We start from the raw sequence: 17,501 nt of genomic DNA, 5'->3' as shown, positions 1-17,501 counted from the left end.
GGCGGCGGCTCGGCTCGCGCCCGCGGAGGCTCCTCCTCGATGGCCGCCCGCCGCTATCCCCGGCTCTGCCGCCTTTTGGCGGGCCTCGGAGGGGCCGCCTCGCTCGTGCTGCTGATCAGCCTGTACACGGCGGGGTCTGAGGTGCAGGTGGGTTGGCAGGTACAGAGCGGACCGCCCTCCGCTCCCGCGCTTAGCAGGGTCCCTTGTGTCACAACAGCCCTGTGAGGTGGGCCAGGCTGAGGGAGCGACGCCCAGGGTCGGGGGGGGGGCGGCCCTTTTCCCTTCACAGCTGTGTGAATATGCACACATCTGTGAGGAACTAATCCAAGGTTTCGCAAACTTGGGTCTCTAGCTGTTGTTGTTTTGGACTACAACTCCCATCATCCCTAGCTATTATAATAATAATAATAATAATAATAATAATAATAATTGCTCAAGGACCCCTCTTTCAAGACTTGTACAGTGGTACCTCGGGTTACAAACGCTTCAGGTTACAGACTCCACTAACCCAGAAATAGTACCTCGGGTTAAGAACTTTGCTTCAGGATGAGAACAGAAATCGAGCGGCGGAGGCGGGAGGCCCCATTAGCTAAAGTGGTACCTCAGCTTAAGAACAGTTTCAGCTTAAAAACGGACCTCCAGAACGAATTAAGTTCTTAACCCGAGGTACCACTGTATTCCTGTCAGTGGTGACGTCAACCTTGAGCCGGGGGCTTTCTCCATCAATAATAATAATAATAATAATAATAATAATAATAATTTAGTATTTATACCCTGCCCATCTGGCTGGGTTCCCCCAGCCACTCTGGGTGGCTTCCAACCGAATATTAAAATACAGTGGTCTGTTAAACATTAAAAGCTTCCCTAAACAGGGCTGCCTTCAGATGTCTTCTAAAAGTCTGGAAGTTGTTCTTCTCTTTGACATCTGGTGGGAGAGAGTTCCACAGGGCGGGTGCCACTACCGAGAAGGCCCTCTGGCTGGTTCCCTGTAACCTCACTTCCCACAATGAGGGAACCGCCAGAAGGTCCTTGGTGCTGGACCTCAATGTCCGGGCAGAACGATGGGAGTGGAGACGCTCCTTGAGGTATACTGGACTGAGGCCGTTTAGGGCTTTAAAGGTCAGCACCAACACTTTGAATTGTGCTCGGAAACGTAGGTCTTTCAAGACTGGTGTTATGTGGTCTCGGCGGCTGCCCCCAGTCACCAGTCTAGCTGCTGCATTCTGGATTAGTTGTAGTTTCCGGGTCACCTTCAAAGGTAGCCCACATAGAGCGCATTGCAGCGGGAGATTACCAGAGCATGCACCACTCTGGCCAGACAGTCTGTGGGCAGGTAGGGTCTCAGCCTGCGTACCAGATGGAGCTGGTAAACAGCTGCCCTGGACACAGAATTGACCTGTGCTTCCATGAACAGCTGTGAGTCCAAAATGACTCCCAGGCTGTGCACCTGGTCCTTCAAGGGCACAGTCTCCCCATTCAGTACCAGGGAGTCCTCCACACCAGCCCGTCTTGTCAGGATTCAACCTCAATCCATTAGCCGCCATCCATCCTCCAACCGCCTCCAGGCAGTCACACAGGACCTTCACCGCCTTCACTGGTTCTGATTTGAAAGAGAGGTAGAGCTGGGTATCATCTGCATATTGATGGATACCCGGTCCAAACCCCCTGATGATCTCTCCCAGCGGCTTCATATAGATGTTAAAAAGCATGGGGGAGAGGACGGAACCCTGAGGCACCCCACAAGTGAGGGCCCAGGGGTCTGAACACTCATCCCCCCCCACCACTTTCTGAACACGGCCCAGGAGGAAGGAAGGAAGAAAGCTAGCAAGGAAACTAGCTAGCAAGACCAGTGCTCAGGGATGATGGGAATGGTAGTCCAAAAACAGCTGGAGACCCAACTTTGGGAAACCCTGTGACCTAATCGAGTACGATTTCTTTAATGGGGAGGCAGCTTGGATGAAAAGTATTTGGGGTGTGGGATCGTATCACAGCTGTCCATGGAGGCGCAGGTTAATTCTGTGTCCAGGGCGGCTGTCTACCCAGCTCCACCTGGTACGCAGGCTGAGACCCTACCTGCCCGCAGACTGTCTCGCCAGAGTGGTGCATGCTCTAGTTATCTCTCACTTGGACTACTGCAATGCGCTCTACGTGGGGCTACCTTTGAAGGTGACCTGGAAACTGCAATTAATCCAGAATGCGGCAGCTAGACTGGTGACTGGGAGTGGCTGCCGAGACCACATAACACTGGTCCTGAGAGATATGCATTGGCTCCCAGTACATTTCCGAGCACAATTCAAAGTGTTGGTGCTGACCTTTAAAGCCATAAATGGCCCAGTAGACCTGAAGGAGCGTCTCCACCCCCATCGTTCAGCCCAGACACTGAGATCCAGCGCCGAGGACCTTCTGGCGGTTCCCTCATTGTGGGAAGTGAGGTTACAGGGAACCAGACAGAGGGCCTTCTCAGTAGTGGCGTCCGCCCTGTGGAACGCCCTCCCTTCAGATGTGAAAGAAATAAGCAGCTATCTTCTCTTTAAAAGACATCTGAAGGCAGCCCTGTTTAGGGAAGTTTTTAATATTTAATGCTGTATTGTTTTTAACACTTGATTCGAAGCCGCCCAGAGTGGCTGGGGGAACTGAGCCAGATGGGCGGGGTATAAATAATAAATTATTATTATTATTATTATTATCCAAGTCCATGGGAAACCAAGCCATGTTTGGAGGATATTTGTTCTGTCTGAACCGGCCCTGAGACGAACCACAAAAAGGGCATCTCAGTCCGCACTAGGGAACAAGGGGTGAGTGAAGATTTACATCAGGAACAAGGGGCGGGGCATAAAGATCTACATTGGGATCTGTTGCCCCTGTGGATCCTGCCACCTAAGGCAGTCACCTCACCTTGCCTCATGGGTGGGCTGGCCCTGCAGACTATACAATAGTCCGTATTACTGAAAAAAAATGTGTTTTTAGTTGGCTGTTAAATGATCAATCTGTGGGACGTAATACTTCAGGATACATATTAGTATTTATATCATTCCCCCCCCCCCCTCACGTTACATGAGAACTGCACTGTGAGAATGGACTGTTGGTTTGGAAGGGTCATGAGGCTACCAAAACAAACTTGCACTTTCTGAATTTGTAAATAAAAACAAAACTAAGGGCCTTTTAAAAAAGAAAAAGCTCTAAAAGGGCCTAACAAGAACCGGTGAGTTTTCTGGAGGTATGGAAAGCTGCTTATGGCAGTTGAACTGAGAAAAAGGAACAGAAATTGTTTACTGTATCACACCTCAGCCACTAGGTTTGTATGGCTAAGAACAGTTGAAGGGTGGAATTTGGAGTGCTGGTTGAAAACAAACAAAAATAGAAAGGAAAATGGAGGGTAGGGTGAAGAGAGGGGTTTGACCTACTCAAGTCCCCGACAGCTTAGCTGTTAAAATATTCATGTTTTAGACTGGCAGCCCTCTAATGCAGTATGGTATGTCAGAGGAGGGCTGGATGTAGGGGGAAGGAAAAATATGTATTTTATCATTTCCCCATTCCTGAAACTTCTTCTTCCCTTTTGAGGCCAGGGGAGCATTGCCATCTACGCAAAACTTGTAAATGAAATTATCTAGGGATTTGGGATGTGGTGTCATCATCAGTACATTGGTGATGACCAGTTCTGCTTCTCTTCTTCATTAAATCTAGATGAAATTATGGAACCAATGTCTGGAATCAGTAATGGAGTGGGTAAGGGCCAGTAAACTGAAGATCAATCCAGGCAAGATGGAGGTTCTGTTGATGCATGGCAATGAGGTTTGCAGTTTGGAGTTTTACTTCTGACCTCACCTTTGGAGGCCTAAATGGTTTCTGTAGCTTGAAGCACATTTCACCAGCTTGACTGGTTTGCCAGCTGCAACCCACTCCTAACCACAATAGCCTGGACATGATTATCCATGCTCCAAAGAACGCAAGTGCCCTGTTTAGTCCATCCTATTTCCCACAGTGGCCAACCATAGGCCTGTGAAAAGTCTACAAGCAAGACATGAGGACAGTCTCACTCTCCAGGGGCTGATGCTCAGAGACATGGTGCCTCGGATCGCTGTTTGTCAGCCTAGCCTACCTCACAGGGTTGCGATGAGAACAAAAATGGGAAAACCTCAGGCATGCAGTGCTTAGAACAAGAATGAGATAAAAATGTGATAGATAAACGTTAAATACTGCTCTCTGGAGATGGCTCATTTAACAGTAATTTTTTTGCCGTTTATTTTTAAGGTGTTAAGTGAGTTGACTTTCTTCCCTCTCTGGAGAAGGGAGAAGCCACTCTACAAGCTTGATGTAAACTGGCCTTTGATTCCTTTTGCTGGTCAGACGTTTTGTGTTGCTGTGGATGACGTCAATGGATTAGTATACGTGGGACAGGTAAGAAAAGACATTCTTCTGACCCCCAGAGTTGTCCAGTGTGTAGCTTTGATTGTTAGCAGTTCCTGTTTTTACAGCAACCAGACTAGGAACTCTTGCACAGAATACTGGGTGGAGGCTCATCCTTCAATGTCAGAAAAGTTCACATTTCTCTTTATATTTTCCCTTGCTGAATGCATGTGGACCTGTAAGGAAGCAGACATGCTTTCCGGTGTTGAGGAGAGCTTTGTGAGAAGCAGACATTCACATGACTTTTTTCCAGTGTGGGTGAACTTTTTCCATACTGAAAAAAAAAATGCCAAAAAAAAAAAGTGTAGTGGCAAGAGCTACCTAAAGGAGTAAATCAATTCTGTTGCTTCTTTCGCTATAAAATACCGTATTTTCTTCAAAAAGTTCCATCACTTGGCATGCTATTTTAACATTCATATCATGTTTACTCTGGAGCTTAGAAGCCGAATGCTAGAATAGGGAGCTAATTGTCATTCATCTCCTACATTTCCCCTTTACACTCCACTTTTCAGTCTTTATGGTTGACTAAGATTGTTCATTATAACAGTGCCAGTGAAGAAAGCCACAATTATTTTAAGTAGATGACATCAGCAAGGATATCTCCATTAATGACCATTTTCTTTCCAGTGTAGGAAATGCTGGGCAGTGTCTTTGTACTAGAAATTGTGCTTTTATTCTCATCGCATTATGTTTCGCAAAGCTCTAAATGGATTCAGAGGCTGAGAGTTCAGCTTTCCTTTTTCTGTAGATCTGGCTGCAAAATCAAGAAAGGCTTTTAAATGTGCCACAGTTCCTCTATACTTGCCCTGCCTATCTGCTGCACATTAGTTCTATTCCATAAGGTGGCTGCATTCTGTCAGACCCTTCCCTCTGCCTTTCTGCCAGTTCTTTGTCCAGTTTCTCACACCCAGACTCTGCTTGATCTCTTGTATCCCTGATCTTCCTAGAAACCTTCTCTTCTAGCCTGCATATCCTGTCTCTTTGCTTTCTTAAAAAAACACACACACACACACACAAAAATCGCAGCATCTTTTCCTCAACAGTACCTTAGATCAGGGATTGCCAACCCGATGAGCCGGCAAAAGCCTTCATTGGTGCCCCCAGGGAGGGGCCCCAGACTCTGAGCTGTCATTTTAAAAAAGTAAGTTTCTTGCCCTCTTAAAAAGAAAACTCTGAAGCAAAATGGGAAGATAACTGTCTAAGTGATTTCTGTGAAATAATCAAGCCTGGCTCCTCCTGCCTGTCAGTGGTTTTAGCCAATAAGTGAAGTCAGAGCTGCAACTGATGAGTGAGTTGTTTGATGGGCAGGCAATAGGGTCCTAAAGAACTTCTGTTTCCCCTTGTCTTTAATGCACTTTTCTTTGTTGTGTCTTGTTTTCCAGGCAGAATTTCAACAGGTTATGCCTTTTCTCGTATGGAAGTACGATTATGGGGAAAGCTTCACTGTGATTGTACACTGTCCACTTTTGTGTTATGCCATGACCATCTAGATTAAACACTTTTACTCCATTCTTTAGTCAAAAAGGTTATGAGAGTGGCTTTACAAAGATCTTTAGGCTTATAATCTACAATACATGGCACACAAGGAAAAACAGATGGAGAGGGAGAGGAAGGAAATGAAGTCCATGCATCATTTCTTACAGTTCTTATAATGATCTTTTTTTAAAAAAAATAATAATATTTATTGATAATTTCAGAATTACAAGAAAGAGAAAAAATAAAAAACAACACTACAATACAAAAAAAGAAAACAATAAAAAAGGAGAAAAGCACAAAATATAAAAACCAATACGACAATACAGCAAAAGAAAGTAAAAAAAAACCACAAATCCCAAATTGCATATCCATAATTTCCATTTGCTTGTTTCATTGACCTCCTCACTGTCAGTATCTTCATCTCACAGGCAGAGGTACCTGGCCTCCCCCGAGGCAATTGAGTGAGATACTCTGTGTTTACCGTCCGTCTGCGACCCCGGCAGGCTAGGTAAACAAACCGGCGATCCTCCTCAAACGTGAGAAGAACACACCCTCTGCTTCTTTGCTTCTCTCTCCCTCCCTGCATTCTCCCAGGGAGGAGAAATGAGACAGACAGGAGTCCTTTCTACATGTTTTATTCCTGTCACTCAACAGTACATAGAAATGTGACTGTTCCCTTCAGACTCCATCAGAAGAGACACAACTCCACCCCTGTACTTCCAGTACAGGTCATATGACACACTGAGCTAACATCCGGTGCTCAGTACAGAGAATAGGCTCCACCTTTTCTCCAACAGTACATCTGCACTGTTTTGCATTCCAGCCATCTGGAGCTGGCTTTTGCCTTGGTGCTTTTTCCCAACACTCACACCTCCGTTTTTGTGTTCTAGTTTAGTAATTATTTCAGCAAATTCTTTCCATTTTTCTCAATTTTTGTTATAAAATTTATCTTAACAATTTAACCTAATAATTAACTCAACAAATCCTTACCATCTTTCCCCATATTCTGTTATTCAGATTAACTTAATTTATTTAACCTTATCTTACCCCTAACTACCTTAAGACTTAAATCTTAGTTTTCAAATATACATAGCTCCTGATATCATTTCTGCTAGAGTCGTATAGTTTCATTCCCACATTTTCCCTAATATTAGCTGATTCTAAAATAAAAAATTTACATTATAAATTCTCTTCCAATCATCATCCAGCGTCTCTTCTTCCTGGTCTCGGGTCATGTCAGTCCTTATTGTCCATTCCATCTAGTCCATCAACCTGGAAGCCTTATGTCCGAGGCCCTTAAATCTCTTCCATGTCCCTTCTGCAATTCTTCTTCATCTTGTTTGTACTTGCCCTTTTCCTTGTCTTTTGTTGGTCTCTGTCTTAGTTTCTTTCCTTTCTCATTGAGGAGTAGGTCTCTGGGGGATTCCAACCCAAAATTGTCTCCATCACCCTTCATCCAGCTCGCCCATTCCCCACAGTCCCACTCCCCACAGTCCTCGATATAATCCAAAATGTATTTAAAATCAAATTTCAAGGTCTCTCCAAAGCTAGGAACCTCCTCATCTCCAGACTCCCCTTGGCCCACTCCAACTTCAATCTTCAATAACAGCGGTTTATGCTCCTGTAGGGCCTCGGGTCTCTCCATTTGTACTATTTGAGGTGCAGCCGCATCCTTCTCCATTGTCATCTGCACTTGCCCAGTCAGTACAGATTGATAGGTTGGTTCTTGGATGATTTCTGTATCAATGTTATTAACCACAACAGTCAAATCCATTTTCTCATTCATCAAGTCCATCTTCTCATGCATCTGTTCCAGCAAAGCATTTGTCTTGCATAAAGCAAGCACCCAGTCTTTCTCCCAGCTCATCTTTGTTCAAGGTCAGAAAAGACTGTTCCCACAGTCTTAATCTCACAGATGTTGGGTCTCAAATATGCTGCAGCAACAATTTAGCAAGCTCCCTCTAGAGGAGACAATCTACTTGTATCCTTTTTTTCTTTTTTTTTTGAAGACAAAGGAAAGTTACTTTCATTTTTCAGATATTTCAGATGTTTTTCAGGTATTTTGTTTCTTTAAAATGCAAAAGGCAACATTAGAATCAACTTGTTTCTCTTCATTAGCTATCTGTCAAAGTGTTACGTTCACAGTCAATGAACCTCTCCAACAGTTTCTGTCTCTGACACCCCGTTCCCAGGTTAGAGACGGTGGAAACTTATCCTTCTTCACTCCCTCTCCTGCTGGGGTTAAACAGAGTCCCCCCCACCTTTTCTCCTGCTTCCAAGGGGGGTTTCAGTGATTCTAAATGTAGGAAATTTAGTCTTTTTTAACAGCTTCCCGGCTTTAGCTTGCAAATTTTTTTTTTAGTCTATATACAAAAAAGCGGAAGGCGGACTTCCTGTTTGCACCTTCCCACTTCGATACCAAATTAAAGCAATTTCTTGATGCAATTTTCCGTTTCTACTCACGGGTGCTTGTTATAAGTCCAATTGTCCACAGGAAAAAGTCAGCGCTCTCTGGCAATGGCTGTTCGGCTTCACTCCGTGAAAGTAGCAGTCAGTTCGTAGCACCGCGCTTCTCACCCCACTTCGCTCCGGAGCCCCTAGATGGGATTCCCCGCGAGTAGGGGGGCGTTTCTGGTGCCCTGCCGAACCCCACGTTCCCAGGCTTCCTCTGCCTGGGATTTCTAGCAGGTCCCCACCTTCGCTGCGGCGGGAAGACCCAGTTTCCACGGAGCCCGTTCCTCCGGTCGGAGGAACTCCGCCATTCACCAATGGCGCTGACCCGGAAGTTCCTTATAATGGTCTTTGGGACGGAGGCAATTCACATAGCCTGAAGGACTAACGCCTTTTACTAGGTGACAGTTGAGGAAGAGCCAAAAGGTGACTGGTTCCTCAGCAAAAGTTGTGGAGTTGCTTTGTTTCTCTTTCTCTCTATTCTGCCACCTGATAGAATGGCTGCTGCTTGGTGAGAGAGGGCAGCTGTTGGGTTGCAGTATAGGGAAACTAAATCCTTCGAAGACAGAGGTCCTGTGGCTGGGTCGGGATGGCATGGGGATGAGGGACCAACTCCCTTCTCTTGCAGGGGCCCAATTAGTGCCATTGCCTTCCGTTAAGAGTTTGGGTGTAATCCCTTCCCTCCCTTTCCCTCCCTTTCCATGGAGGCGCAAGTTACAGCAAAACCCACGCAACGTTTTTCCACCTTTGCCGCATCAAGCAGTTGGTCCCTTACCTTTCCCACCCCAACCTGGCCACAGTGATCCATGCGATGGTCACCTCCAGGCTTGACTACTGTAATTCGCTCTATGTTGAGCTGCCCTTGAAGCTGTCCCAGAAACTCCAGCGTGTGCAGAATGCTGTAGCGAGGCTCCTCACGGGGTCTCTGCCATGGGAGCATATTCACCCAGTGCTTTTCCAGCTGCACTGGCTCCCGGTGGAGTACAGGGTCAGATTTAAGGTGCTGGTTTTGACCTTTAAAGCCCTTCACAGCCTAGGACCCTCGTACCTACGGGACCGCCTCTCCCGGTATGCCCCACGGAGAGCCTCAAGGTCCATAAATAGCAACACCCTAGTGGTCCCGGGCCCTAAGGAAGTTAGATTAGCTTCAACCAGAGCCAGGGCCTTTTCAGCTTTTCGTGGTATAAACGCTCTGCCTCATGAGACCAGGGCCCTGCAGGATCTGATTTCTTTCTGCAGGGACTGTAAGACAGAGTTGTTCCGCCTGGCTTGGAGCCAATTTGATTCCCTCCCCCTCTTTCTTTTTTCTTTTCCTTTCTCCTCCTGCGATGAGGCTACATTTTAATATTCTAATGTTTCAATATTTTAATGTTGTATTTTAATTTTGTTTTTAAGTTGTATTCATTCAACTTGTTTTTATTATTGCTTGTTAGCCGCCCTGAGCCTGGCCTTGGCTGGGGAGGGCGGGGTATAAATAAAAATTATTATTATTATTATTATTATTATTATTATTATTATATGCTGAGGACAAAAATCCACTATCCTTTTGTACCTCTGCATTAAGATTCAGTGAAAGGAAGCCACTGATCAGCTTTTTCCTTGCATGTGAACCAGACATAACAATACTTGGTGGAGCTAATAAGATTTGTGAGAATATATGTATATGTATATGCATATGTATATGTACGTATATGCAATAAGGAAATGTTATGAAAAAATTCTTTAATTTCATTCTGCAAGATCTGATTGGTTCTCTGTTATCTTTATACACTTTTACAGAGAGGTGATGAAAATGTGCCTAAGGTTGTAGTTTATACTGAGGATGGCTATTTCTTACAAGCATGGAATGCTTCCATTGAAATGCCTCATGGTATCTTTGTGCTGAACACACCCAATGCAACTTCAGTGTGGATCACAGATGTTGGAACTGGTATGTGGAATGATTATTGCTAAATAACACTAGAGTGAAACAAAACAGTGTGCTTATGATGTTTTAAGTTAGACGTAAATTTTAGAGGCTCCCTTTCCACAAAAGAACTTGTCTCCATGCTGCCTCATGATATAAAACATGAAAAAAATAACACAACAGTCCATTCTAAGACACAAAGGTGAAGCGAGACAGATTGAAATAACCAGACCGTTCATGTGCCTCTCCTTGCAGTTCCTTCCTTCAGCAGTTTGCTCTTGTTATGTTCTTGGGCCTGATATCCAACTGAGTGTTCAATTTAACTACAGTACAGCCCACACAAAGCGCCTAGTACCACCAGGCCATCATCCTAAAAGATACAGCTCTGCATCTGTGCAAATCTTGCAGCTTGTACAAGTTCAGGTGATTAAAAAAGGGAGGAAGATGTTTATTTCCTGGGCGTTCAGTAGGCTGAGGAACAAGGACAGGTTCATGGTGGAAGACCAAGGGCAGTTCACACAGCACAGAGGTTCCACACTTGGAGAGCAGTAAATCCAGTTAATGTCCCATCCAGTTTTTGCCCAATTCTTCACAACCTCACTCCTTTTAAAATTATGGTGTTCACAGAGAAAATATGATCTTACTGAAAAATGTCTATTCCTTCATATAGGCGAATATGGACACACAATTAAACAGTATAGTCCTTCAGGTGAACTTCTTCAAGTCATAGGTACTGCAGGTAGAGCAGGTTCTGGTACAAATCCCTTGCAGTTTGACCAGCCAGCAGAGATTTTTGTGGAAGAAAGCGGAGACATCTACATTGTAGATGGTGATGGAGGACTGAACAACCGTTTGGTCAAATTGACGCCAGGTAAGTGAATGGACGTGAATGGCCTATACGCGCAACATTCAGAATTGCTTTGATGTACAGCAATAGGGAACCTCCAGCCACCAGACCTAATCAGCCTCAGCTTGTTTGGCCCCCAAGCCGGTTTACAACAAGCCCTCCCCACCTGCCATCACATGTGATGTCAGGTGTGCGGCACATAAAAGACTCAGGTGCCAAGGAACAATTGGGAGTTTAAAATGCTCTCCCAGTTGTTCCTTGGCAAGTGGGGCTTCTGAATAGCAAGTCCCTTTGAAGTCCATTTGCAGGTGTGGTTTGGATCCAAACCACACCTGCAAATTGACATATTTTCCTCTGTGGGCCTGCAGAGCTAGTATGCAGAGGGGAAATGTCTTTTTGCAGGTACAATGCCTGCAAATGGGCCAAGCAAGGCCTGCTGTCAGTGCCAGTCAGCTGGGCAGCCTGTTTGAAATTGTGAGCTGGTTTCATAATGACATACTAGACAAGTAGGTGTCTCCACCCACATGTCAAAATAGCCTCCAGGGGGTGGGGAATTTCCCAGTGCCTGCGCTAGTGGTTTGTTTTTGTTTTTGCTATGTTCTCCTAATTTATGTGACTATCATTTCTGTATTTCTTGAGGTCTTTTGTCTCTCCCATATGGGTTTACGCTTTAAGGGCTCTGTTAATTGCAGCATTTGAAATTTCGGTAGAACTTCCACAGTCAGACTATGATAGAAGGAAATGTGTTTTTTTGTTTTTGTTTATTAAATGTAGGAGAAGGCCCAAATCCTTACTGGATAGTTTTTAGTTTTACAGTATTTAGAATATGTTCCCCCACTCTGTTTTTAGGAAGAGGACAGAAAGTTACCCTGTTTTTGAAATCACTAAAGAATTAGAAAGCTGTCAGCTGACCTTTAAAGCCCTATGCGGCCTAGGACCCTTGTACTTATGGGACCGCCTCTCCTGGTATGTCCCGCAGAGGGCCCTAAGGAAGCCAGACTATCCTCCACCAGGGCTAGGGCTTTATCAGTGACGGCTCCAACCTGGTGGAATGCTCTGTGTCCCACGAGACTAGGGCCCTGCAAGACTTGATCTCCTTCCGCAGGGCCTGTAAGACAGAGCTATTCCGCCTGGCCTTCAGTTTGAATTAGCCTGATCCTCTATATCCTTTTCCCTTTCCTCTTCTATGAAGAAACCCTTTCTGGGACCCCACATTTAAATTCTTATCCACATACCTCCTTGCTGGCCCTAGTAGGACCAACTTGGCCAGTTAGCCCAGGTGATCATTCGATGTCTATTGACTGGGGTATTTTCCCCCCAAAAATGACCCCTGAATTTTTGGATTTTATTGATATTGATGCTGCATTTTATGCTGTCTTCTGTGCTGTTTTATGCTGCTTTTTAAGTTGCATTTTAATCAATGTTTTATATTTGCTGTTAGCCGCCCTGAGCCCGGTTTTTAAACCGGGAAGGGCGTGGTATAAATAAAAATAAATTTATTTATTTATTATGATGTAAAGCAGATGTTTTATTATAAAATGCACAGCAATATATGGTGCTTCCTTTCTACCTGCAGACTTTAAGACTCTATGGCTGCATGGAGAAAATGGTTCTGGGACTGCACAGTTCAATATCCCACACAGTGTAACGGTGGATGCTGTCGGACGGGTAAAGTAGCCGTGATCGCTGTAATATAGTTTTATAAATAGCCATCATGACAAGGGCTTGAAATTTTCTCACTTGAATTTAAACTTCCAGTAATTTACTTGCGTAGGGACGCGGATGGCACTGTGGGTTAAACCACAGAACCTAGGACTTGCCGATCAGAAGGTCGGCGGTTCGAATACCCACGATGAGGTGAGCTCCCGTCGCTCAGTCCCTGCTCCTGCCAACCTAGCAGTTCGAAAGCATGTCAAAGTGCAAGTAGATAAATAGGTACCACTCCAGCGGGAAGATAAACGGCGTTTCCGTTTGCTGCTCTGGTTCGCCAGAAGTGACTTAGTCATGCTGGCCACATGACCCGGAAGCTGTACGCCGGCTCCCTCGGCCAGTAAAGCAAGATGAGCACCACAACCCCAGAGTCGGTCACAACTAGACCTAATGGTCAGGGGTCCCTTTACCTTTACCTTTAATTTACTTGCAGCTTTCAAGGAAGTGTTGAGGACTGGTGCTTTAAAGTTTTGGGGCTTTCTCCAATCTTTTATGGCATGTTTCTCTCCCCCGCCCCTTCCTTGTCTGTGAATGAAACATTCCATGCTATTTTTCATCAACGAGTTTTAATTAAACCAAGAAACGAGTGATTCCATGTTAGTATATTTTTTAAAAATAATTTTTTTTTACAACATAACACAAACCCCCCAACACAGAAATCCACCCCCATCAGACACAAGCATAACAAACAACAAGCATAATATACAACAATACAAACAAATAAAAGACTTCCTTTATCCTGTTTCTGGCATCCTTATTTACTTCTTATAAGCTGTTTCCTTTATGAATAATTATTAAGATTTTTCTAATTATACCTTAAATATCCACAAAGTCTCCTGCAGACGTTAATCGAAACAAGTCCAGGTATGAATTTTTAGGGCACTGTTTCGTGAAGTATTCTCTGCATTTCCCCCGATTCCATGTTAGTATTGTAGAGATGTACTGGACCAACGTTTTAACTGAAAAACTTGCATTTTTCATGTAGAAGGAAAACATGTCTATGATTTTCCTTTGTTTTCTAAACTTAGAAACAAATAATAATCTGAAACAAATGTTCGCTTCCTATGAACAAGCTCTGCCTGCCTCTGGGAAAAAGAAACCCGGAGGCTTGGCTTGATAGTACCTGCAGACCCACATTAGTGGTTTGCTGCTCTTCTTCCAACCGCAATCAAAAGCCGCTCTTCCTGCCTTAACACTCGTGTCACACAGGTATGTTTAGCAGGAAGCTAGGATTAAAGAGTGCATGCTGTGCTGCAGGTATGGATTCTTCCCTAAAGTGAGTTCAGTAATGTTGGCGAGATCCTATACCAGCCTGCTCAGAATGGCAACATGTAGATCCCCATTTCATGTGATATTAAACATCATAGAGCATATGCAGGATCGCTGAGGTGGTGTTTAAAAATGGCTGTGAACAGATTTTGTATTTTCAGTAGGTATGGGTTGCTGACAGAGCCAACTGGAGAATCCAGGCTTTTCAGAAAACCACAGGGGAATGGTTGGGCTGTTGGAATAGCTGCTTTACACAAGATGGCCCTTCTTCTGTCAGGTATAGTATCTGTAGCTTGCATGCAAATCTGGGCGGTGGGTGGAAGGGGAGACTTTTCAACTGAGCAGGGCTCATGTTGATTATGGAGAATGCCTTTGTTTGTAAGGTGATGAAGAGCTCCAGTGCCAGTGTTAGAGCCATTTTACGTGGCACTGTGGGTGTACCAGTGTTTGAGCTACAGTACTGTGTTCACTGGAGATATATCTCTTCCTAACAGTGAGATGAAAATGCCAGTGTGTTTGGTGGTGCCGTAAAACTTTTACACTGGCTTTCCTTAATGTATCCATCTGGCTCGAAAGACGAGAGGTGGCTCATTAGTGCATCCATCCAGATAATTTTGCATGTTGTATTTCCACGAATATCAGATGCTAGACAGATGGTAGATGTTGCCTTTTTTGCGGCCCTTTTATTATCGGAAGGGTTATGGCATGCAAAAGCTTGATTCGGCTGCCAAAGCCTTAAATTAGCCTTTCTAATGGGTGCCTGACTTCTGTTTGGATCAGATCCAGCAATTCTGTAAGTGGAATTCTGCTCAAGAAGAAGAAGCTCCTGGCATCTGCAAATAGAAGAGGAAAAGTGATTTTCACAGTACCCCTTGGAAATCTACTCTGCAGAGGAGTGGGTGCTGGCATTTGTGCAGGGGGGTAGCTACGTGCAAGATGAGGAATACGTGAAAAATAATTATTATCATTTATTAAATTTCTGTACCACCCTTCATCCAAGGATCACTGAGCAGTTTAAAACCACAAAAATACATACCATATAAAAACCACAAAATACAATATAAAAACCACAAAAATACATACCACAGTAACAAACGAAAACAATGCCCCCCACAGTTTAAAAGGCCATTGATTGATTAAGGCTTATGAGAAAAGGAATGTCCTCCCCACTTGCTCAAAGGCCTTTCTGTGAATTGAAGAACTCCTTCCGTGAAAAGAAGGGCACCTTTACATCCTGCTGATTGGGCATTTCCACCATATTTGAACGGTCTGCAGCCGTTCGAATTTTACCCCACACAAGCATAATATTGGTTCTGTTCACTTGCACTCGCAGCTGTGTGGAAGCTGCTTCCCCAAGGGGTAATTCCATGCTACTTTGGAAATATAGGAATGAGGCTCTCACATAAGTGTGGTCTTTTCCTTTCATTCATTGGGATATGTGTTCATAGAAATGACTGTGGGTCTAATGATTTCTGATTAATGGTGGATTGTGCCCATCTAATCTCTTGTGTAAAAGTCTTATCTTGCAGGTTGTGCAAAAACATTTTTTGTTGTTAACTAAGAATGTTGAGATTTGAGTTTAGTGCCAAAGAACCTGATGAGTGGAAGGGGCTGCCATTCATGGAGGGTAGGATTATGACACCCCCCCTCTTTTTAAAAAAATAAGTCTTAATAGGTTTTCAAGAATAAAATATGCTGATGCACTTCACAAACTACAGTTTCCCGTTCTGTCTGAACCCTGTTTCCCTGGCCAAAAACTGACTCAGAAGGGTCACAAAATCCTCCAGATGACACCAGTAGGATGAATTTGGGATTATCAGATCAACTTTTTGGGTGGCATGAGGGATGTGCAAACAGAAGGTAACCCCCCCCCCCAAATGTGTGCAAAAGTGCATTATGTTCATACTGCAGGATTTTAAATAGGATTTAAAGGATTCTCTTTAAATAGTCTCTCTCTCCCCTTCTCTCTCTCTCTCTCCCTCCCTTCCTCCTGTAGATTAACTCCAGATCAAAGGTATATGATCGTCGCACATATAAATATTGACAGGGTGTCAATCTTGGCTGCCCCACCAGTAGGATCAATTGAGGACTGTGTAGTGATGGACACAATTCAGCTTGCAAGCGAAGTTAAGCCCCATCTTGTGGATGTCAGCAAGAAAACTGGAGCAATTTATGTAGCAGAAATTGGAGCCCAGCAAGTACAGAAGTACGTGCCTTTATACTGACAGCATCTTTCACACGGCACAAGGGACTTCCAGAATATTTCCTCTGTTGGATTGCTGTCGGCTGTGTAACACAAGAACTTTTGGATTAACTTTGTTCATTTGAAGTGCACGTTTGTTTCACTTTTTGTGCCTATCTCAGGGATTTTAAGTGGTGGCCATTTTTGTGTTAGCTGGTTTTTATAGACTTGTTTGTTTTTTTAAGTCAGTGTCACCAGCACTGCTAATTTTAAATCATACAAAAGTAAATTTACCACCGCACAAACTGCTAGAAATACTAGTTTAATGCAGCTTCCATGAGTCATCCCGTGATTGGGAAAATTTTCTTCTTCATGGAGTCAGAATTTTCCGTTTATTTGTAGCAGATTATCTCAGCTAAGGAGCCTGATTGCTTCTTTCCTGTGAATGGAGGAAAAAGAGGCTGGTCTGGTCTGTATGGGAAGATCCTATAAGATGACTGTGCAGCAAAACAGTCTTGGCTATGCTTATCTCTGGAAATGTCTCCTCCAAGTATGAAAATGCAAGGTCTTTTAGCAATCCTCTTCTCTAGGGAGCCTCAGTTAGCTTTCCACCAGAGTGGTATCTTTTAAAACTCTCTTGGGACTTCTGAAGCTTTGTGAATGACCAAAAAATTCAAGTTTGTTTACTCCTAAAGCAAACTGTCATGTTGTGACTACTCTTACTGTTTGGGGTACTCTTTACATTCCCACTTTTGCATGTATGCTTTGTTGTGTGAGCCCGGTTTGGCCGGGGAGGGTGGGGTATAAATAAAAATTTATTATTATTATTACTTACGAAATTTGCAGAATCTAAAAATACCTTTCTTCCATTTTCCTGGAATTGTTTTTTATTATTTGTAAAGCACCCAGTTCAGACTAGTGCTGTAAACATTTGAAGAGGCCCCTCTGCGTTTTAAGGGCTGCTTCATCCTCTATTCAAATTCTTTGGTGTCCCACCTAAAGACTATTCCTCAAAAGCTTATGTGAATGCATATATCAACTGGAGAACAGAGATTTGACTGCACCACCTTGTTTCCTTTCCCCCCCCCTTTTCTGCCTTACGCCCACTTCAATTATATGGCAGAAAAAGTGGGATTGGTAGCAAGTGTGTACATGGCACTTCAGTTTAACCTCTGCATAGGTTGCCTGAGCCTGTGGACTGCCCTCAACCCTTTTGGCTAATGTTGCCCCACCTTTGAGATCCTACATTTAAC

At 44.1% G+C, this 17,501-nt stretch overlaps 1 protein-coding gene and 1 long non-coding RNA gene across 6 annotated transcripts in view; one reads left to right on the top strand and one right to left on the bottom strand.

Annotated features, from left to right (window-relative positions):
• The first annotated feature begins 1 nt into the window (after nt 1).
• Nucleotides 2-17,087, top strand: NHLRC3 (NHL repeat containing 3). Of its 5 annotated transcripts, none has more exons than XM_080999273.1 (8): nt 2-147; nt 3,685-3,792; nt 4,252-4,398; nt 10,114-10,264; nt 10,911-11,111; nt 12,664-12,755; nt 14,231-14,343; nt 16,063-17,087. In XM_080999273.1, exons 1-8 carry the CDS (start codon nt 40-42, stop codon nt 16,289-16,291), a joined length of 1,149 nt encoding a protein of 382 aa, XP_080855399.1. In that variant the 5' UTR covers nt 2-39; the 3' UTR covers nt 16,292-17,087. The 5 variants fall into 5 exon arrangements, with proteins under 5 accessions (XP_080855399.1, XP_080855398.1, XP_080855401.1 ...); XM_080999272.1 differs by having other exon boundaries at nt 2-159; XM_080999275.1 differs by lacking the exon at nt 3,685-3,792.
• The window catches only part of LOC308473752, a 77,019-nt gene continuing 73,867 nt past the window's right edge, over nt 14,350-17,501 (bottom strand). Inside the window, exon 3 of the long non-coding RNA XR_013984283.1 lies at nt 14,350-14,899. This is a non-coding gene — a long non-coding RNA (uncharacterized lncRNA). The remainder of the gene's footprint in view (nt 14,900-17,501) is intronic.

This window comes from Podarcis pityusensis, assembly GCF_964106645.2.
Source record: "Podarcis pityusensis genome assembly, chromosome: 3".
Classification (NCBI taxonomy): Eukaryota; Metazoa; Chordata; class Lepidosauria; order Squamata; family Lacertidae; genus Podarcis; species Podarcis pityusensis.
This window is presented reverse-complemented; position numbering and strand designations above follow the sequence as displayed.